This window comes from Stylophora pistillata, chromosome 3 (genome assembly GCF_964205215.1).
Source record: "Stylophora pistillata chromosome 3, jaStyPist1.2, whole genome shotgun sequence".
In the NCBI taxonomy this organism is placed as follows: domain Eukaryota; kingdom Metazoa; phylum Cnidaria; class Anthozoa; order Scleractinia; family Pocilloporidae; genus Stylophora; species Stylophora pistillata.
The window spans coordinates 41,186,302-41,208,737 of NC_142521.1; the positions used below are offsets into that span (position 1 = coordinate 41,186,302).

The 22,436-nt window shown below is 37.8% G+C and overlaps 4 protein-coding genes across 13 annotated transcripts; all 4 read left to right on the top strand.

Moving 5' to 3' along the window:
* The first annotated feature begins 62 nt into the window (after positions 1–62).
* On the top strand, positions 63–3,896 carry LOC111328937 (somatostatin receptor type 1). Its single transcript, XM_088752225.1, has 2 exons — positions 63–200; positions 2,038–3,896. The coding sequence occupies exons 1-2, from the start codon at positions 137–139 to the stop codon at positions 2,985–2,987; spliced, it is 1,014 nt and encodes a 337-aa protein (XP_088608351.1). The 5' UTR covers positions 63–136; the 3' UTR covers positions 2,988–3,896.
* Positions 3,897–4,005: 109 nt separating this feature from the next.
* LOC111328938 (beta-4C adrenergic receptor-like) lies at positions 4,006–8,838 on the top strand. 8 transcript variants are annotated; one of them, XM_088752230.1, is made up of 3 exons: positions 4,006–4,246; positions 4,416–4,480; positions 7,268–8,838. In XM_088752230.1, the coding sequence occupies exon 3, from the start codon at positions 7,269–7,271 to the stop codon at positions 8,178–8,180; it is 912 nt and encodes a 303-aa protein (XP_088608356.1). In that variant the 5' UTR covers positions 4,006–4,246; positions 4,416–4,480; position 7,268; the 3' UTR covers positions 8,181–8,838. The 8 variants fall into 8 exon arrangements, with proteins under 8 accessions (XP_088608356.1, XP_022789229.1, XP_022789227.1 ...); XM_088752229.1 differs by lacking the exon at positions 4,006–4,246 and adding an exon at positions 5,487–6,085 and having other exon boundaries at positions 4,431–4,480; XM_088752231.1 differs by lacking the exons at positions 4,006–4,246; positions 4,416–4,480 and adding exons at positions 4,530–5,090; positions 5,487–6,085.
* Positions 8,839–11,301: 2,463 nt separating this feature from the next.
* On the top strand, positions 11,302–15,506 carry LOC111328952 (adenosine receptor A2b). Of its 2 annotated transcripts, none has more exons than XM_088752233.1 (3): positions 11,302–11,658; positions 11,948–12,022; positions 13,935–15,506. In XM_088752233.1, exon 3 carries the CDS (start codon positions 13,958–13,960, stop codon positions 14,861–14,863), a length of 906 nt encoding a protein of 301 aa, XP_088608359.1. In that variant the 5' UTR covers positions 11,302–11,658; positions 11,948–12,022; positions 13,935–13,957; the 3' UTR covers positions 14,864–15,506. The 2 variants fall into 2 exon arrangements, with proteins under 2 accessions (XP_088608359.1, XP_022789241.2); XM_022933506.2 differs by lacking the exon at positions 11,302–11,658 and adding an exon at positions 12,129–12,211 and having other exon boundaries at positions 11,805–12,022.
* Positions 15,507–17,562: 2,056 nt separating this feature from the next.
* On the top strand, positions 17,563–21,909 carry LOC111328917 (adenosine receptor A2b). Of its 2 annotated transcripts, none has more exons than XM_088752234.1 (2): positions 17,563–17,974; positions 20,071–21,909. In XM_088752234.1, the coding sequence occupies exon 2, from the start codon at positions 20,135–20,137 to the stop codon at positions 21,035–21,037; it is 903 nt and encodes a 300-aa protein (XP_088608360.1). In that variant the 5' UTR covers positions 17,563–17,974; positions 20,071–20,134; the 3' UTR covers positions 21,038–21,909. The 2 variants fall into 2 exon arrangements, with proteins under 2 accessions (XP_088608360.1, XP_022789196.2); XM_022933461.2 differs by having other exon boundaries at positions 17,563–17,782.
* The last annotated feature ends 527 nt before the right edge of the window (positions 21,910–22,436 follow it).

Consider the following 22,436-nt stretch of genomic DNA (forward strand, 5'->3'; position numbering starts at 1 on the left):
GATAAAACTAGTCAGCAGATTAGCAAAGGTAAAACACTTTTTAAAATATTGTCCTCTTATTGGTGAAGACGCAGTCAGGTAACTGATTAAATCTGTCTTGGGAGGAAAACGGGAACTGACCGAGGCATAGATAGCCATGTTCTCATTGTTTAGCTGGTACAAAACGTTTCTTGGGGCGACTGGAAGCGAGAAAAAAGGAAGTGAGTAACTTGGAATGTGATTTTGGGCCGCTCGGCCGATGTAGGCGCTCAGCTGCAAGAATGAGACAAAAATCTGTGCTTCAGGTTTGCCTCCATTGGAGAACTTAGAACGCCGGACAGACCGAAGGGTTTATATGTAGATATTTGAATAACCGAGCGTGTGAGCCGTGCTCGGGAATATTAGCTCAAGCTCGAGACAATATTGGACGAGCCTATCGGGCTCCGTATTAAACAAATATGTGGGCTAAAGTTCCCAAGCAACGGCTCAGGAAAACTATTTATATGTAAATAATGGCAAAGGCACTTCCGAGCACTTGAATTCGAGGGGCTTCCGTAATGACGTGTTCTTTTTTTATGACGCAAGCAATCAAGAGATATCAAACTAGCACCGCGTGTCTGGGGTCAGATTTACATAACGTTATTTTATGTAGAGTGTAAACAAGCCTTCAAGAACTGTTATGAACATTTGAAATGAAAATTGTCAAAAGTCCCAACGTAAGCTTTGTTGAAATCTCATAAAGGTTTTTACAAGCCAACCGCGTATGATTCTAAACAAAACTACGTAGCCAGAAGGTGGCCAAGTTAAAAAAAAACAGGTAGGATTTCAACTCTTACACTTGTCATGATGATTAGATTTCATAAGGCAGAGAAGCACGAAGTGAGTTCATCAGAAACAGTCACCGTCTTTATTTGTCTTTACTTGTTTGTACTTGTTTGTTTTATCGTCTATGGCTCCCTGGCGTCGGCCAAGCTACGCCTGTTTCGGATCCATAAAATACAAAGTTTTCTGGTCTTTAGGATATATGCATGTATTAGTGAAGATTCGTCCTCGTTGTAAGCGTTTTTAAATATCAATGTTCAGGTAGATGGGAGTAATTGTAAGTTCCTTTCGAAAGCAGAAAAAAAAATGGTATCGCCCTCGATGAAACGATCCGAATGACAAAATGCTGACTTAGAAAGAATTGACTTTTCTCAAGACTTTTTTGCCATTTCAAAGCGAATGTTTATTCCATGAAACACGAGGTGCAGCTGAGTGGAGCACTTATGTTTATACCACATTTTGACGTATAGTTTGATTTATTGCGGAACAGACGCCATAGCATAAAGTCTATTCCTTTTATATAATTAAGAGACAAGAGATTTCAATGGTAACTTCGTCCATGCTTTTGTCCTGCGATAGATCATTAGTGAGAACCATTCAAAATTCGTGTAAAGTTCATCTTGTGTAAGAAATATTTTATAAATAAACGTAAAATTTCTATGGGTATACTAGTGCATAAAAGGATAGGATTTTGACCACTCAGAACGCTCGTTATATATAAGTATATAAGTCTTTTTTACAGTACTTGAAAAATGACATCATTTACAGAGTTCAAAGGAAAATAACTTTACCTGGTTGTTACGCTTGCAAAGATACATCCTCTCAGATAACATCTGCATGTTTGAAATTATCCCCGAATTACCACATTCCTCGTCTGGGAATCCCCTCCCGCAGGGCATGAACGATAAGCTATTTATTACTTCGTTCCCATAACTCAGTAGGTTCCCCTGGCTGGGCGGAAGGAAGAGAGACTCTGGGAATGAAATTAAAGCCACTTGCAGTTCTTAAAAGGTGGCTTCACAAATCTTTATTCGATCCCCTTGCACTGAATCTCCACTTGGCTGATTCAGTGCGAAATTAGGAAACTAAGTGAGACGTAAATGAAAATGCACTGAGGTGCAAAGCAATTATACTTACTCAAATACATTGCAACATTTTATGGCCTAGAGTGACTAAAACGTTTCTTAAAGCATCGCCAATTGACTTAATGGTTTGTATTATCTTTTACTTCACCAGGACAAAACGCCACCATCTTAATGAACAACTCTTCTTTACAACATGAAGGTAATAGGCAAGCACCCGGTCCGTTGGTGGCGTGGAGCTTAGCATACGGATTGGTGGATGTCGTCATATTGCTTGGAAATGTCATAACGCTCCTTGTATTCTTTACGAATAAAAAGCTTTTGCGCATGCGCGCAAATTACTTTTTGATAAACCTGGCAATAGCTGATATAATGGTTGGTACGTTCGCCATACCCATGTACGTCTATCATTTTATTGCTGCGTTGTACAAGGGTGACGGTGTCTGGAAACACTTCAGTTACAAGATTTATGTATCAGTTGATGTTTTCGTCGGTTGTGCCTCAATTTTCACACTTACATTCATTGCCCTGGAACGAGCATTCTCTGTTTGTTTACCTCAAATTCACCGCCACGCGAGAGAAAAGACGTATTATGGACTTCTAGGCTCGATTTGGCTGCTCTCTATTTTAGTATTCTGTCTGCGGTTTCTGTTTGAAACAGGGGTTCTTCAATTGGAGGTTTTCTTCTATGTTTTGCTTATTGCCTTCTCCATCGCCCTCTTAATAATCTGCGTCTCTTACGTGGTAATATGGTTCAAGATGAAGTTCCGGTTTGCCAACAGAGAAGGGAACAAACGTAAGAGAGAACAGGACAAGCGACTCGCCATTATCCTTTTTGCAGTTACCGTGGTTTTCGTCCTCACGTGGATGCCATTCCAGATCATAAACATTGTGGCGTTTTTCTGTGAGCCTTGTAGGAACATGTCAAACAACGGTGCTTATTTTGCAAAGTTCCTGCACTATGGCAACTCTTGTGTTAACCCTATAATATATTCCTTTTTGGTTCCCGAGTTTAAAAAAACTGTTTTCAGGATTTTCAGAAAACTTCGAAACAATGACGATACTAGGATTTCGACGTTCGAAATGCATTCGGCTAAAACGTAGTCATGCGCTTAATCAATCTAGGTCATCATACGAACAGATTTTACTGATGACCGAGGGAGCTGGGGCGATTAATAGCTGCAGTTTTCAGTCTTATGGTAGCATTTACTAAGGCCAGACTAGATGTCAAGGTGTTGATAAGTTTGTTCTTACAAGCAGTTTGCATTGTCTGATCCTCATGAAACGTCTCAAATCTTTTAATTTCCTTGCAATGCAAACTTTAACTTTCCAATCGCGCCGGTTCTTCAGAACTTCCCTCGATTTGTAAATGAGCACTTTGACGCCTTACCCTGACGTAAATGCGTCGTCGAGTGAATCGCTTGCGCCCGGCATAAAGAGAAAATTTTGCCTCAAGTTGTAGCCTTCTTTATTGAATTGTTATTCAATACTTGAAAGTTAGACTTTTAGTCTCTCTAGATATCATTGCTGAAGATGTTCCTGTCCAGTTAACAAATTGAATGTATCTCATGGACTATTTTTAGCTAGGTTATGAGTGTTCTCGATGTAACTTCAATTTCGAAGGCCTGAGGAATGCTGTTGTCGAAAACATATCATGAAACTAGACGAAAAATAAGATGAAAAGAATCGTCGGAAAAATGCCGTTATACCAGAATCAGTGAAGTGAAGCGCCTAACAAGTTAATTTATAATGAGCCTTTGTATCGACACATAACGAGAAGACCTTTAGAGCCACCCATCATGATTTGTTCAAGATAATCGGCTGTGAGAAAAAGGGTTACTTATTATGAAACAAGGCACGAAGGCTCAGAGGTAGCATTAGCTGTTAAGTTCGTCGAAAACACATTAAGGAAAGTAAAGGTTTCGAAAATGGATTCTGATAACCTTATCTTTGTGTAAGATACATTAGGCAAATTAACACCCAACGCAATGTAAATAAAGATTGTTATAAATATGTGGGTTATGAAGCCATCTTATCGAAATGACTGATATGGTATTAATTAAAATCGGCTTATTACACTAAATTGTTAAATATGAGAATCCCTGCCGGTTTTGTATTTCTTTTCAAGTTTACCTTGCCCACTGAACTCTCAGCGGAGATTTCAGTGTTGGTTTTACAGACTGATCCTGAACTGATATTTGTTCAGAGAAGTGTCCCAACTTAAGAAAACGGACTGAACGTGTTTAGCTTATCATTCATTCAGAGGGTCAGCGCTCTTAGTTACCAAGGTGACAAAACTGATGTCGTCATTCATCTAAAACTAAACGATGCGAGTTGTCCTTTTCTTCTTACCTAATTGCCCGGTGAGTGATCAGTCCCACCTATCTGAATTATTTTTACAGCGATACCGGAATTGTCTCACAGAGAAATCTGGACCGCTATCTGTCAAACCCGTGAAATACCAATGCTTGTTGCTTGATGTGCACCATTTTGGTTTTAATTTGTGAATCATTCTTTCTAACTACGTGGTAGAATGATCGGAACGGTGCAATATAAGAAGGGCTAATCACATTATTTCCTACCATAGGGCATATCAGGTGAGTGACTAAAATTTTACTTGTAAAATATGCATTGTTTTCAAAGATTATTGAGGTGATTTCGCAGTGAGATTGTTTGTTCTATTTTCAGATAGGTAATTTTTAAGAATGTCATAATCACCGAGTTGAGATGATCATAATGAGGTGCCTAGTTTTCGAAACAAGCCAAAAAACGCTTGCTCTACGCAAACATGGTTTATTACGGTCGCATCTCAAAATGAAAACTTGATATTTTGATTTATTGTTATTGAAGATTATGATTTTCCCAAAGGAAACGATGTTCTTCTGTTTAAACCCCAAGAATGTTACTTTTCCTCGAAATCTTCATTTTGTTACTTTAATGCAGTTATGGCTGTTCCGTCCGTTTTATCTGAAAGTATGATCTTCCACCTCCGCCGGTTTTATAATCAACTTAGCCAAGTAAACAATTTTTGTGAAACAAATTTACAGACTGACAACCTTCTAAAGTTAATCTAACCAACCTATCTTTCCGGTTGATTACCTGATGAGTAAGTTGCATTGAGACAGGAAATGAAACAGCATTCCTGAAACGGATCAAACCGAACACTATGGTGTGACTTAGCGCGAATGTATAAGCGTAGCTGAGCAGGTAGGACATACTTTGAGGAAAAAAACATATTTTTCTCGCCAACCCCGCTATGCTAAAGTTATCGCAGGGAAGCACTTAACCAGACATCTTAGACCGAACCTTATGAAACCAGATCTATCGGTGATGAAGAAAAGATTTCAGTGATGTTTCAGCCATTGAATGCAAAAATTTGTAGATACATCTTGGATAAGTTTATATTCAAACATAAACTGACGTTTCAATTGTCCTCATACCTCGCCCTCACCCCCACTTTTCACTCTCTTGAATCAAGAAAAGAAAGTAAACTCTCGTGATACAATGTTTCGGCCTCGATTGTTATCGTTTTTACCACGTTCATTGTTTCTCACATTTTATTCTTTCGTGGATAACAGATTCTTTCATATTTTTCTCTTTAAGAATGATAATAAAAATAATGATGATAATAATGATGGTTGAGTCTTCGTCGTTCTGTCGTTTGACTTCGACTGACTCAGTGGCCCTAGAAGCTATGCTTTTGACGACAACACAACATACTTTTCTGTTCGCCACTAGTCAATACTACAGGGAATCGGACATTCTTATCAGTTAAACGTGCGTGGTGTTATCCATGTCCAGCTTACATTTTGTGGGATGTTTTTAATGGACCAGTGAACGGAAGATAATTTTGGAGTATCCTGTATTGTACAACAGCCCCTGGTGTTCTTCTATTTTAATCATATTAAATTTGATGTGATCCTCTACCTCAGCGGAAACTGAGCTATGCAAGAATGAGCCCAATGAAGTTAAACATATCATCACTTTGCTCTATGTTAACCTTTATAGAGAATACTCTGTTTCATTTAAATGGCAATTAGAACGACGAGGTAAAAAAAGACAAACAACAACAACAACAACAACAAAAAAATAAAAACAGGAAAACCCACTGACCGTGATACAACATCAACGGAATTTTACAACGCGCCACGAGTTTTGCAATTCAGAGCGTAAAAGGACAAGTTGAGAGGAAGGAGATACTTGTAAGTACATGGAGGCTCGGCAAACTATCGTTAGACTTTATCACGATATCTGCGCTCCCTACACAAAGAGGCCACTAATGCGGCACTCTGCGTTACTGATACTATAAAACGAAGAGGGATTGTTTTGCAATATAAGCTAACGGTCTTAACAGAAATCTTGACTCTGTTTGTTACGTGCTTGTATGGAGCTCTGATCGCTTCAAACTGGTATCCGGGCAGAGGTTATAGACGTAAATGTTCCGTCCAAACCAAGGAGTGTCTCCGTGGAACTATGTGAATTTAATAATACGTCATCGCATCGGTCTTTGGTCTCTCTTTCATTTTAACAACTCTATTAGGTCGTGACAAAATCAGCTTAATCGGATCAAAGAGCATCGGATCAACTTTACAGAGGATCCATCTCTGTAAAAGACGACGACTGCACATGTTGTCATCCAAAGTCTAATCAGCAATTTGCTAAGGCTGGATATTACTCCTTTCGATGTAACATACAGGTAGATCATTATGCACTTTGTTCTACTGAGATTTATTCGGTAAAAAAATCACTTGGTACTGCAGTTTTACAACAATACGAACCAGTTTAGAATTCTGGTAAAATTCTTTTCGATCATATCGTTTTCTGATTTATATGAGACACGTTTTGTTCAACATCTCAGCGGCAATGCAACTAATGATTTTTAGATTAACAAAGTACGGAATTGATATGTTTCACATAACAACCGTACGTTACTAAAGTGTTGATGATTTGACTATTGAACTGTCTGGAATAATCGTATATCTCCATCATGCAAAAGACAATTCTTGAAAGTCATCTATTGACCGAATGCGGATTTCCGCCTATCTTTGAGCATTATTGTGGCCAATCGAATGCATAAAATGGAACAACAGAGTCATTCGAGAAAATAATAATGATTGAGATTAACGGAGAGCATTGAGTTGTTCCATCTCGTCGTTGTAATGAGCAAGAATACTTCTGCTTTGGTGTAAGTTACCTATAATCAATTTTCAAAGCCTTTGACGGTCAAGATCCTTATAAGTGATTTACACTGATTGATCCAATTTGGTCCTACGCTCAGTAAACAGTCTGAGTTGGTTAAAAGCCCATCTTTCTTAACTGTTTTATTAGTTCTCCATGCTTGCTTCTGATTATAAGCCTCACTGCCATTATCATTTTTTTTGCAGAATGAACGTGTCAAACACAAACAACACGCAGAGAGATTGGAAACCAAGTACCCCAATTTACGAAGTGATCTTATGGTGCATAATATACAGCCTCACAGCAGTTGGCATAATCTGCGCCAACGTGTTCGCCGTTTACGTTTTCACAATGAAGAGGCTGCTACGTAAGAGGAGCAATATTCTCCTATTGAATTTAGCCACCGCTGACTTGATGGTTGGAGGAATTGCCTTCCCAATGTACATTTATATTTTCTATAACTCGCACAAAAGCTTCTTATGGAAAGACATGATCGCGAACCATGTGTACCTCGGTGTGGACATCTTTTCAGGATTATCCTCTATGTTTATTTTAGCAGTTATTGCCTTGGAAAGGGCATATTCTGTCTACCGACCCCTCAAGCACCGCTGTGTTTCTAGGAGGTCAAGGCTCTATTGGTCGTCTGCAGCTTGTGTGTGGATGACTTCCGGAGTCCTTACTTCCCTGAAGATTCTAACATCGCTCGGAGTTGTATCTTCTTCATATGACAAACATGTTATTTTCATGTTCGTCTCCATCGCCTTGGTGACCATAATGGCTGCCCATGCTTCTATCTGGACCAAGATCACAATACGAAAAGAAAACCTCGATTTTATAGTCAAAGAGAAGTCCGTTGCCCTTGCCATGCTATTAGTTACTGTCGCCTTTATTGTGATGTGGCTTCCATTTTATTTGTTAAATGTAATTTACAGTTTTGATCAAACAGTTCTGAAATCCGTCCCCTTAAATTTTTTTTACTTTGCTAAACTATTGCAATATGGAAACTCCGTCGTGAATCCAGTTATATACACTTTGAAGCTTCCGCAATTCCGTAGGGCTTTGCGAAGATTACAAAGCTTCAAAACTTCTACAAAGACAGACAGAGAAGTACCACTGTAATTGCACGAGTCTCTTACTTGAGATGACTCAGTAAGATATAATCTAAAACGTTAATCCCGCCCTTATGTAGGTTGAGTAGGAATCCTACAGAGAGTACATTTCTTGGTCTTGTTTAACCTATTACGAGATTCATTAATCCGTTCAATTGATTGTATATTTGAAAAATTCAGTTTCGGATTTAACACCCTTTTCGCTCTTGAGCATGTTGCTGGGACCAGACAGCTTTTAGATAGTTAGCCCTTCGCTCCGACGAAGGGCTAACGCTCGAAACGTCAGCTTTTATAATCGTAACGGTGGCCAATTTACCATTTCAACTTTGTTGATATATTCAAATTATTTCGTTACCCCCACCGACGCAGTCCCAAACAGTTTCTTTAGAAACTATCAGCCTTTATTCAGCTTTTAGATAGCTCTCCCAATGTGCATATCACGTATTAACGACATGCAGCTCGTATTCATTGAATCAAAAAGCGTTGGCCAGAAACCTTTTAACTACGGTGCAAACTACATTTAGCTTGGTGTTCGCGTTAAATCTTCGAAAAGAGGCTCTGGGTCCAAATCATTTCAATGTGGGTAATCTTGTGTATTATTCTTGTATTGTTTACTAATCTTGGATAGCACGACAAAACAAACAAACATGGATCGTTCCTAAACATTATGTAAACTGTTTACAATTTTTTGTTCCATTTCTATAGACAAATTGATGACGGTTCGCAACTTTGTTATCTTAGCCTCCCCCTCGATACCATCGAACCTGTACTTTACCAGCACCATATTTACCGGTCAGCTATCAAAGTCCCGAATTTGTTTTAGTTAAATCACTGTACTTGTCACTTCTATTCAGCGGTCATCTTTATTAAGCGGTAGGGGTCACCTTTCTCTGCGGCCCAACGATCTGTTTGCATTGTCTTCCACCTACATTGAAAGGTCACTTAAAGTGAACCCCCAAATTAAACTAAGACAAATCTAATCTAGGTTTATCTTCCTAAATCAACTTGAGCAGTGTTTTTGAGCGTGTTTCTGGACACCAACTGGTCAGTTGCGACATGAAGTGGTGTTTGTTATCGTTTTACAATAGCTCTATTCTGTGGAACCTGTTTGCTTTAAGTGGACACTTTGAGACGGTTTAGATACACTGAGCCGCTGACCTCATTGACTGTTTTTCTTTTTTTCTTTGTTGATGAGTTCGAGGAGAAAAGCACACGGCACGTTTGTATTTCGTTTTCTCTTAGTTTATTACTTTCTCCGTTATCTGGGTACGAAAAACTGAATCGTTCTTTTGTTCGTTGGATAAATTGTTTGCTAGTTAATTATTTGTTAGTTTGAATGAAACAACGATACAATTCAACGCATGTCAAGAGTTTGGTTGTCCTTGATAACGGAGTAGAGACATTGGGTCTCTACAGAACCTCTATCAAGCGGTCAATTCGCCATTCTCCGCGTGTGACCGCTTTATAAGGGTCTTAGACTGTATTTACTGAAGCAAGGCATGCTACGTGGTGGTACAATATTATAGCTTCCACTTGTCTACATGTTGTTAACATTTCTGTCATCAAGGTTACTGGAGTGATTTAGCTCTTCCAAGAAAGACCGGATTCTAGAAAGGAATGCTCCTTTACACTCGCCATCTTTTTGGTGAGAAAACATCGCACTCGGTCCGGTTTTCTTTCACAAGACCGTTGATACTGTTTACTTACTTATACATAGATCAGGAAATTTGTTAAAACGAATGTAGATAAAACGAAGGTTTTTAGAATGAATGTCGATAAAAAAGAATCGGTAAAACAAATGATAATATAACGAATTTCAGTACAACCAATGTCTAACTATTAAAACGTAATTGAAATCGGAAAAAACCAGTGTCCGACTAATAAAACAAATGCTGTGTAAAGTAAACAGAATGTCGAACTTGAAAGACGAGCAGAACAGTTGAATTTTGATAATAAAAACGCGCCATCGAAATAAACACACTACACGGTGCTTCTGTCAAGAATCACAAGGCGTTTATTTGCTTGAATTAGCTGTAGTTTCTTTAAAGTTTCTTGTTTGAAGTTTCTGGCAGGTTTCACCTCGGCACCCGGTGCGTATTTTTGGTCGATTGCTCCCGGAACAATCGACCACAACGAACTTCAAAATATTTTATATGCGTTAAAGTCATTTTTTTTTCTTCAACGACTGCAGTGATTGCCATTAAGAGGAACTCCCTCCGTGGTGTTGTGCATCAACTAATCCAAAGGGCATAATGTAAAATCGTTCTACAACAGGCCCTCTGCACCACGTCCATAACGAAGAAAGATAAATGCAGTTACTATCTTTTTCCTGATTTAGATATCCAATGTCCAAATTTACTCTCCAGTAAGTTTTTTTTTTTTATTTTTTTTTTATTACCGTGCGATCGCTAGCCTCTGATTAAAAGAAAAACGAAAAGTTTGACTGACAGTGATTTGAAAACGTCAATTACCTTCTAACGAGAATTGTTTTGATGTTAAATTAAATGCAAAACATGTCATCCCCACCTGTTCATGCCTTTGTCTGAATAACACACTGCTCCGTAAAAAAAAAAAATAATTTCAACGAATTCTAAATTCAATAATTTATTGAAAGGTTACTGAGAAACGAAGTATCAAATTTGGCGTGAATTCGGTAACAAATAGCCGCGTTAAAGTTACAATTGGCAATTTGCTTAAATATCACGCTGCTTTTCTCTGGCTTCCAACTAGACAGAAAAAAAAAAAAACAATAATGATAAAATTGTTATTGTAACATTGTTTCGCTCGATTGCTTGGACATGATTGGTTTTTTAAAAATAAAAATTATTTTGACTGGTTGATCAACAATTGCTGCGATCATTTCATCAAAAATATCAGACTTTTTTTTCTTTTTATTTTGGAGAACTAAAGCATATGGCATACTTTTCTTCGAAACACCAAAAATATGCTATGGTGAGTTTTTGCATGCAAAAAGGTTCGTCGACCCGAATTCTCTAATAAAAACTGCACAGGACGAAGAACATTTGATTAAAGTTTTGATTGTCAAAGGAAGGGATGGATTGGCAAAGCAAAATAGTTACGGAAATGTTGACATGGAAAAAATAAACATAAAGATATTAAACTTATTAGTTTATCACAATACACTCTCTTGATACGAGAGCGGTGTGCCAATTTGACGACGAAATAGAAGTCTTTGCTACTTATCAGGCCATAACACCTGCAAATCCAATTGCCAAATTTGCTTTTAGTCAAAATGTGAAGAGGTGATGCACTTTACTAGCCTTTCAAACAGCGCATTTAAACCGAAAATTTTTTCGTTGTTATTTTTAACTACAGCTAACACACATACAATAACAGGGTTTTAGCTTGTGTTAATGGAAGCATGCCGCTGTGATGAAAGGACACCTAAAGGCGCTTTAGTCATCGCAGATACAGTGAAAAAAACATCACTGAAACACGGTCTCATCTCTCGAACTAATTTCACCCAGGTATGTAAATATAGATTTGTTGTGAGATTGCAGTCTTCCAATAATAACGAGTTCAATGTACACTTTCACGCTTTTGATAATAAGAATTTCATTTTTTCTTTACCCACAATCCCCCGCTGTTACGGTTAATAGAGAAATATTTAAGGAATACATTTGCCGCAGTGTTGCTAAGTTAGTTCGTAAGACGTTACCGCGTGAGCCAAACAATAAAGCACAGATGGAAACAGCTGTTCCAGTAATGTGCGAGTGAACTCCGCTTAACGGATTGATCGTTTCTGGTGCCTTTCAGATTGAAGTTCGATATTAACTTGAAGAGTTCGTGTTTGGTTTGCAAGGCGAAATTTGCATCATCCATTTAAATACGGTCAGTATTTGGCTTGTTCATTTACACTTCCTTCGAGAGAATATTGTGAGGCGAGAACTAAAATATCAGAATGCATTGTTCATCTCCTTTATTCCTGTTATCTAAGCTTTGACACGGTTGGTGAGGAAATCGATGTATAAGAACAGCTTTGGACAATTGGAACAAGTGAAGGAGAGTTGTGAACGCGGGGTAAGACACAAATAAGACTGAACTTATCGCCGCTTGTTCCGGCAAACCCCAAAATAGACAGAGACAATTGACGTTTATGAAAAATGTTTGGAACACGTCGACAAAATAACTCATTTAATGTAATGAATACCACTAATCTGTGTTTCACTCAAATTTGTTCCACACTTATGTTTTGGCTCGGTTTGGTTATGGTTCCTTCGTTGGACATGAACCGTGAATTTATAAACAGCGAGAACTTATGTTAAGGCTAAATCGTCAAGAGATAAGCTCATCATTGAGTTACTCATATCAAGCTCAAGATAAATTTGTCTGTAGCTTTTAATTTTTTACACGAGTCTAGCAATTTCGAGTCTTATCTTAGTCCACAAATGGTTATTGAAAAACGAGAAAAACAAAATACACTAAATTGCCTTGTTTCAACTCGTCATTTGACGATCTTTGCCTTATTATGAAAGCAATCAGTATCTGCTCAAATCTTCATTGGGCAAAATATGAATTTCTTTTCAACATTAGCCCCCTAATATAAATTCCGCAGTTTTGCTTTCTATGGACATTTTTAATTGCTAAAACTTTCCTCGGGTAACCAATGTATTTTGCCACCCCATAAATCATGTATTGTTTATATTTTTCATAACAACTTGACTAAGATTTACGATGTTATTCACGCTGAAAATTTGCATAAATCTTTCCTCTGTTAAAAATCGATTAATTTCAAGAAAGAATATTACCAGAGTGAAAGGTTAAATCTGTGCTTTGTAATGAATCAAAAGCAGGCAAATTTATTTACATTAGTCTTGCAACCTCAAAACATAGGGCTCACCCCTGTTAGAAGCCGGTGAAAATAGTCAATTCTTTATTATCAAACAATTGTGCAACAGCATATCGTTCTATTGATAAAAACACACAGTCTTCGTAAGTGGAGGTTGTCACAATTGTTAGTCGCAACGAATAATGTTTCAATCACTAACATCTTCAAAATTTCGTTTGAAAATCGTGGTTTTTTCTTTGTTAAAAGCGGAAACTACAGATTCACAATATTTATATTTAAATGATATTTGATTTGATGTGCTGTATGTTATATTCAAACCAAATGATGTTCTCGAAATAAAATTTGTTTTTGCCATCTGCTTCAACAAAAGGGCCAAGGGAGCACACTAAAGAGTTTTTTCGCGATCTGATTCTGAAAATCTTAGCCTTGTTGACGCACTCGATGCAGAGGAGTATAACCTAATCCTTCCTCACGGGGTGTTACAAAATTTGATGGATTCAAATTGCACGAGACTGTAAGAAAAAGCTTCAATAAAGTTAATTTATATTTTGCGTTATTGGTGACAACCAAACTCTGGTGATGCCTCAGCTGGGCAAACAAGACCATTGTAAAGCAGTAAGGCAAACCTTCGTCGCTGACATGAGCCTGAGAATGCATTTAACCAAACATATCAGTCATGCATGACATGTTCCACCCCTGTATCGTGAAATCGGTAGACATCAAGATCGGATGCTTAAACTTACCCTGACATTCAGGTCCTTTTTTAATAGAAAACAATGCCCCCCCTCCAAAAATAAAACAAATGATAAAAACGAACACCATTACTCAAACGAAATGCTTCTGAGGACGATAGCATAAGTTATCTTATGAAAAACCACAAAGCTTCCCATCACAATCGCCTACTTGCGTAACTATAACATCAATTAAGATTAAATCTTCCTCGTTATGTTTCAGGATAACAGTTCTCTCATAGAAGAATGAATAACAACACTTCAGGGCCAAGTAATTCCACCTCTGCTGAAGAAGAGAAGCAAGTCATCACTTGGTGTGTTGCATATGCACTCGTAACAGTCACTATTATAGTGAACAATGTGGCAGCCATATTGGCGTTTACAAAATCACGGCTTCTAAGAAAATTCGGAAATTATTTCCTTTTCAATCTGGCAGTGGCAGATTTGATGGTTGGGACAATTGCTCTGCCGTTGTATATACATTTAATCTACATATCACCTCCCAAAGCGCCTTTATCAACCAAACCGGGGCCTTTTCAGATTATCCAAATAGCTTTTGATGTATTTTCTGGAATGGCATCTGTCTTCATACTCACCGTTATTTCTCTGGAAAGAGTATGCGCCATATTTTGCCCTTTGCGATATCGAAGCCTTTCAAAAACAACCTATATGGTTGTTTTAGCAGAGGCATGGATTCTTTCGGGAGCTCTCACAGGAATATGGCTTTTGACAGTATTTGATTTTATCCATCACAATATCTTTGCGTATAGTTTGGCTATTTTATCTTTCACTTCGCTTACGTTGATGATAGCCTCTTATGTCGCCCTATGGCTGAAGATCAAAATCTGGAGCCGCAAAACGCAACAGCGAGCAACTGGAGAAAAAGAACGCAATTTAGCAATGGCTATCGCTATCATAACTGCAGTATTCTTATTGACCTGGTCACCATTTCATATCATGAATATCTTGATAAACTTTAAGAAATCTTTGCTAGATGGGATTCCCTATGAAGCCATCTATGTCGCAAAGTTTTTACATTATAGTAACTCGATTGTTAATCCAGTGATTTACTGTTATAAAATTTCTGAATTCAGAAGAGCACTGAAGTCCTTGATTACAAGGAAACAAAAGAAAAGAGAAACAAGAGTTTGATTCAAGTTAAGTAATGATTGTAGAATTATTATACCCACACAAAGTATTTATATCTCATAAATAATGGTAATTGAACTTCGTGTGGTCCAATTTGGTCTGAAATCATATGAGTGATTTTGAATCACACGCATGATTTCAGACCACAATTGTATGACACGAAGTTCAATTACCCCTTTAATACACCCATTTTGAAAAAGCAAAATGTGACCGCTCAGATGCAGGATTATTCAGTCTGTACAAATGGTTTATTGATTTAGTGGTGGGCTGTTTTATAGAAAGCTGCAAAAGTTGTTTTTCACTTTCCTGCAGTTTTGTTGGTTTCTTTAAACAAGCAATTGGTTGTTGTATTTAAATAAAGCTTCCAAATTGGCCCGGAAAAGGATGCGATTTATAGCAAAAAAATGGTGTGACTCGTAAATAAATCGCACCAATGGGAGCCAATCAGATTAAAGGGATCACCTGTGATTTCAAAATAGATGTAGTAAATAAGCGAAGCGTCAATACGAGACGATTAAACCTGTTCGATCAATTCAAGGCGGTGTAACAGTAGCCTAAATTAACCAGTAACCTTATACTCTTTGACCTTACTGCATGTGCCATAAGCACATTCCTAATCGATTCAATAAATCATAAACAAAGCTCATTTTACTCGTCGGCATCCACGCCTGGCTTCAGAAATTTATTGTCGCTTTTAGACCTGGCTTCTGGAGATTGTAACTGATTGGCTGATCCATCACACATTGTATGATAAGTTGAGTTATACACGCGTTATGATTAGTGTCTTATCTAGGATCTTTTAGAGGACAGACACAAAGATTACGTAATCATCAAAGACTCTAACAATGGGCTAACGCTTGAAACGTCAGTTTTTGAAACTCCTTACGGTGGCCAATTAACATTATCAACACAGTTGATAAAAATAAATTACCATTAAAAATAATTTTCTTTTTTATCATAAAAAGCAAACAGGATACATGCACGTCGCCGTCGGTCTATACAGAAATAGATCACAGAAGACAACAAAATTATGACGTCATCTGTGATCCATCAGTGAACAGACGCTCATCAACATGGAATTACTGAATAGCTGCACGGCATCAGGAAATGTGTTCGTCACTCGTTAAAGAGGAAATAAGCTTCCTACCAGTGCCGAAGTCAGGAATTGGTAAAATCCAGTCTAGACTCAGCTCGAACGATATTCTTTGGTTGCTCCTTTTCCTCTGATCTTGATTTGAAGTTTGAAAGAAAAATTCGCTCGCACGCTTTCGTGGTATCGTTTAAACCATTAAGGATTATATTAAGATCATAATAGTTCAAAACTATACCTTTTGGGTGGGTCATGCCAATATATAGTTTTTACAGGGGAGGGTCACAAGCCTTACTCCGCCAAGGATTCAATTACATTCATAGCATTTAAACTTCAAACTCTAGGAGTTCGGAATTATGAACTTTGAAAGCTCTTATTTCGGTCAATCCACTTTTCAATCTTAACAAGTGGTTAATCAGACAGGTAATCTGGTTTTATTAACTGAGTTGAAAATGGAAAGAAGCCAACGTAGAGAGTTTCTGGAGCAAACGTTAAGAGGGTTAGCCCTTCGTCAAGGCGAGGTGCTAAGCCCATACCATTATTCAAAGTTCAACTTTGTATTTTAATCCCTTTGATGGAGAAAAATTCAAAGGCCGGGAATTTCACTTCAACGAGCGTGAGAGGCCAATGTACAGCTTCTTGCATTCTCCCTCGGTTGCCAAGGTAACTCCTTGTTCATACACTGCAGAATTCGAGAGCTCTTTTGTTTCATAGGCACCATATACAATAGTAGTGACATAAGAGAATGGATCGGCCAGTTGAAAAAAGAAATTCCGATCTCATAAACTTGAAAACAAAGTATTTGCTTCTCGGCTTTTATGTGATGTAGCTACTTGCTCATGATTTGCTAAAAATCACTTTTCTCCTAATTCATAATGTTCCAGCCAAGTATGATATTACACTTGCAAGCAAGTTTATTCCTTACCAACGCCAAAAAGGAGAAATATGTAGGAATGACAACAATGATATACACTAAAGTAATAGTTGGTATGTTATTGAGTAAGTAAAATCCATCCCTTCCAGACTTCTTTTTGTTCACACGCAATAATCAATCAGATCTGTTATTTCGAGGTGATAACTATACCAACAAAGACTTCCGCTCTAAAATTAATTTTCGTTAAGGTAATTGCTCAATAAGGAGCAGTGAAAGCAATTTCCTAATGAAAAATACACATGGCCACAACAAGTGCCATACATAATTTGAATAATGGTTGTTTTCAGACGTAAAAAAACCACTTGTCGTCTGTTTTTTCATTCTAGAATATGGTCGATAACAATATCAACAGTATTAGAAATAAATTGATGCCTCAAAAATCTATACGAATCAATAATATTGCACACCATAGGATAAATCCTTCTGAATGCTTATTATTGTGTAAAACAGTTCCTTGAAACAACTGTGACATCTAAACCCTCTGATTGATAACGCCCGTCACACCCGGAACTATGCTAATTAAAAGTCTCAGGACGGCATTATTTGGGTATAATTATAAAGAACTTGTAAGAACAAATAAACAGATCTAGAAATACAAACAAATATCGGCAGATTAATTAGCAACTCTTATACCTTTGATTGGCAGAGCAAAGAAACAGTTTGGTGAATCATTTTCTCGACGGATTTGATCGAGGGATTGACAGTTTTACAACTTTTTCATCCACGACACGATACGCACAACTGATTACCAACTTTTAAAGGATTATTTTTACCCTCGTATTCACAGCGGGGTATTTATTTTGTCTTTACCTATACTTCAAGTGTAATAATAGTCGTCGCTACCAGTTTGGGCGCTCAACCCAGAATGGTGCGTCTCAGTTGATGAGACTTACGCAAGGTATGTTTAGTCGCCTAGATATTGAGAGCGATAGAGTTAATCGACAGATAATACCCATTGGTAAAAACTCAATACTATGATTAATCTACTATGGCTTGCCCCGTGATATTGCCAGGTAAACAGTGCGTTTTGATACTACACATCACACGTTTTTGTAAACTACCTGGCTTCCGTTCGTTTGGAAGAAATTCGGTGAGGGAATCTTGATATTTGTTCATAACTTCTTTGTAATTCTTCCTAATCAGTTCTTTAACGATAAAACAAGCAAACTGGGCCGACACAATACTCTCAATTTCTCCATCATTTTAGAAGGACTGTATGTATTAATTCCGAGTCGCTTCTGTCTCTACAAATTGACCAATTTTACGGATATCATATAAGTACATCGCGAGTTCACTAATCCGTGCGTATTCAGACGCTCATAGTTAACTATAATAGCTCACATGTACAGAGAAGAACACTTGGATCTACTGAAGTCTGCATCTTCTAAGGCTATTACGTAAACGAGTTCACTCTGATTTACATTGAGAACAACTTAGAAAATTACATGTTCTGAACCGGCGCTTCGATGTATGAACAAATTTGAAAAGCCTTCAATATGTGAAGGGGAAATTATTTTCTTTTCCACTGACTACAAGATTGCTTTGCCTTCTTAAGTTCCCGAGAAGCGTGGCGCCAGTTTAATTTCATGTGTGAGAGTACCCTTATGTCAAAATCCCTCCATTTGAAGTACGTGTTATCGCTGCGCTTTTTGGAACAATCTAAATATTTAACTCAATCAAATCATTCCATAATTCCACTAACATTGCCCTAAATGGTCAAATCATAATAACAAAGAGCAATATGGATTAGGAGTCCTTTAGCTCTGAAAAGGGTAAATGAACTTGATTTCTGGTAAAGAAAACGGAATACGGACATCATGATTTAGTCATGTGTTTAGTTTGGCCCACATTTAGCTCACAGTCGATTACCTGATACAAAAGCAGGCATTAAAAGGATGTATGGAAAAGCATAGTAGGAGTTATTGCTACTTGAACCCTTCAAGGATCGTAAATTTTCCTTAAATCTGTCAGTTGCTTACCTTACCGTGACTAGATTTTTGGAAATATTACCCCCTCCGGTTGTTTTCCTTGAAGGATATCAATGCTGACAGCGACAAATACTTTTAACTCTTTGGATTTAAAGCACCAGTGACATTTAACAAATACATTCATTTCAAACTGCTCACAACACGCAAAAAAATTCTTAGTTGCCATTTGTTAATCCCTTTTGAAATCAAAGAAACAATTGGTATGTTGAATGTTCTACAAGATGCATAAATACGAAATGCATAAATTCTACAATCTAACTGTCAAAGTAGATGAAAAGAATTAAATCAGTGTTAAATTGGCTAGAATTAAGGTTAGGGAAGATTATAAATTGTTCATAAACCATTTCCTAGTTGATCTTAAATCTTGTAGCTGAATGGTTCATTTCGCCGATCTCTTTTTTGTGGTAGATTTGTTGAAATCTCTCGTAGACAATACCGCTTGCATAGCTTCAGAACTGTTGAAGGCGTAATGTTGTGCCCAAAGCAAATATCTCCCAGCCTTTTTTCGACTGGACTTAGTATTCTTGGTTTCCTCCTAGTCCCCATACCACTAATGTTAAGAGACTACTGTGACCACGCCTTAACATTTAGTAACACGAGTGTAACTCTAAATTGACAGTATCTAAATTAAACATACTTTTAGCACGTTCAAAGGAAACTACAATGTTTCGGCTCGCATTCTTGCTAGCCGAAGCCTGAAAGCTGCTGGCATCTCGGTCCATGGGGGAGATTCGACGGCGCAGATGCCAGCTTGATTCTTTCGGGCCAGATAAGATTTTTATGAAATCAATACGTGGATATTATTTTAGTTATGGCTCATCAAATTTTTATACCATTCGATAAATCGTATTATCAGCAAGATACATATCCCACTTGCTTCTGGAAGCCCACTTTTAAAGAATAACAAAGGCAATTAAAAGCGACCGCAGACTTCGATAAAAAAGGCCAATTTAAATAACATTTTTTTTATTGTCTTTCAATCATCGCACATTTGATCGACCATTATTCAACCGGTTTAATTCTACGGAAATTTGCCACACAGCGAGTTATCTGTGCTGGAGATTTCGTGCTACCCGCAACGAGACATACAGACATACTTTCTGTCTGTCAGTAGACTCATTAGTACGTTCATCTTTATACGATTAATGCCTGCCCCTAAATTGCTGATATAATTTCCTCATGTTTTTTTTCCTCTCAGAAAAATCTCCCAGGTTTAAACAGAGTGTTAGGAACTACTATGAACAATTTGTCGTTAAACTGCCATGAACCATTCAACAACAGAAAAATCTCATCCAGCAAATCATCTTCGTGTCATTGCATGGTGTATATCATATGGCATTGTAGCAGTGCTCATTATCATTGGTAACGGCCTCACCATTGCAATTTTTTCAAATAAGAAATTTCCACGGATATTCGGTGGCTACTTTTTGATGAACTTGGCTGTCGCTGATCTCATGGTGGGTTCTCTGGCTGTACCAATGTACATTTATATTGTGTGCGCCTTCAGTTATTCCTCAATTGACAGAACTCTCTTGTTATTCCAAGAAGTTTACGTAGTTGTAGACGTCTTCACTGGTCTTGCATCTGTCTTCACACTGGCTTGCATTGCACTGGAGAGACTTTATGGTGTTCTTTACCCAATGAGATACCGCTGGAAAAAAACCAAGTCAAGTTATTTCAAGGCCATAGCCATAGTGTGGGTCATATCAGGAACAGCGTCTATTGTTTATATTTTAAGCTCTAGAAATCTTCTTTTCATTCTGCCTGGAACAACTTTCATTTATTATTTAACAATTCTGTCCGTATTGTCTGTTTTCATAATTTCTGCAGCCTACGTTACTGTTTCCGTTCGTGTTCATCTATGGAACAAAGATAAAATGGATATATGTGTTTCCAAGCAGGAGAAACGTTTGGCAACTGCGTTGTTCATAGTTACAGTTGTTTTCGTTTTGACTTGGACTCCGTTTCATGCCATGAACATTATTGCAAACTTTACAAGTACAGCTTTGGCCAGAATACCTGTAGACCTTGTTTTCTCTGCAAAGCTGCTTCACTACAGTAATTCACTGGCAAATCCTGCCATTTATTCTCTGAAAATACCCGACTTCAGAATAGCAGTCAGGCGCATGTTTTGTAAAAACTGGGTCAGAGAAACTCGGGTTTGACCATGTGGCACTGACTCTACATATTAAAGGATCGGGGAAATATTTAGCTGGGGCCTAAACCTGATGATATTTAGAAATCAACAGCTTCCTTATATCCGGGTACGATATCGCTTATTGACGCCTGCCGAATGAAAACAGAGAAAGAGGAATATTTATTGGGGTGCTGCATACCCAAAAGAGTCAGCAAAAAGAGAAAACTGGCGCAAAGACAGTATAAAAATGATGGCAGTTTGGAACACCTCAGTCATACGACATGAGTTTCGTCTTTTAGCCAAAGGAAGAGACAACACAATATGTGAAAAAGACCGAGCAACCGAAGCAAAGCTTTCCTTCGATCAGCTTGATCCTTTTTTTTTATGAAAATCATTGTGCAGTTCTCGATTCATGCTCTATACAATCTCTATGATTGAATTCTTGGGAAAACTTGAGTGGATGTTTCGTGCTTATACTGAACTTTACTGAGACAAAGGGTAAAAATAAAGTGAATATGAGAGCGTTCTTCGTAGAAATGAACATTAATTAAGCAGTAGAGAAAATAAGGCCTGAAAAAAAGTCAGGCCTGTACGGGATTTGAACCCATGACCCTTGCGATGCCGATGAAGTGCTCTACCAGCTGAGCTAACAAGCCAACTGGGAGCTGTTTAGTACTGCGAAGATCGCTCCTATATTATTTTCATATATTCACAAACAATAAAAATAAAGATATCATTTGTGTGCTTCTGTTACCAAAGCCGCTCGTTATCTCGCAATGATAATTTTTCTTTTCAAAGAAACCAATTCATATTGTGAATTTTCATTGTACTGAGCGTCTTCAAAAAATATCTTAATTAATCAGTATCAGCTATAGTGTTAATAAAAAAATATGAGCAGTCGTTCTTCTTTATGAGTGTGTAGTCGAGGGTATTGAAATTCTATTAGGTTGATTATCTTTTTATTGGAGGGAGCTCTAGTAAAACGCTTAGTTCATTATCAAATTTAATTTCATAAAGAAAGACAAAGCGGTGGAACGCATAACTTGAAAGTGCCAGAAACGGTAGTGACTCACATTTCGACAGCAAAAGAGGAAGTTATCATCAATGACTTCCGTTTAGGGGCCGACCATTTAACTCTTGAAGGGGGGGTGGGTGATTTTGAAAAAAAATTCTTGCAAGCGCTTGTTGAAAGAAAAAAATTGCATGCAGCCCAAATGTAACAGAAAAAAAGGGCATTAGAATGAAAAAAAATATCCTGCCCAGCAGATTGCTGGAAAAAAAATTTCTTGACGACCAGAAATCACCCACCCCCCCCCCCCCCCCACTCAAAAGTTAAATGGTCGTTCCCGTTGCCACCGACAACAGTCGAACAGATTCGCACGATCAACTGCTACTCCTTGGGCTGAAATAATTAGATTTTGATTGCT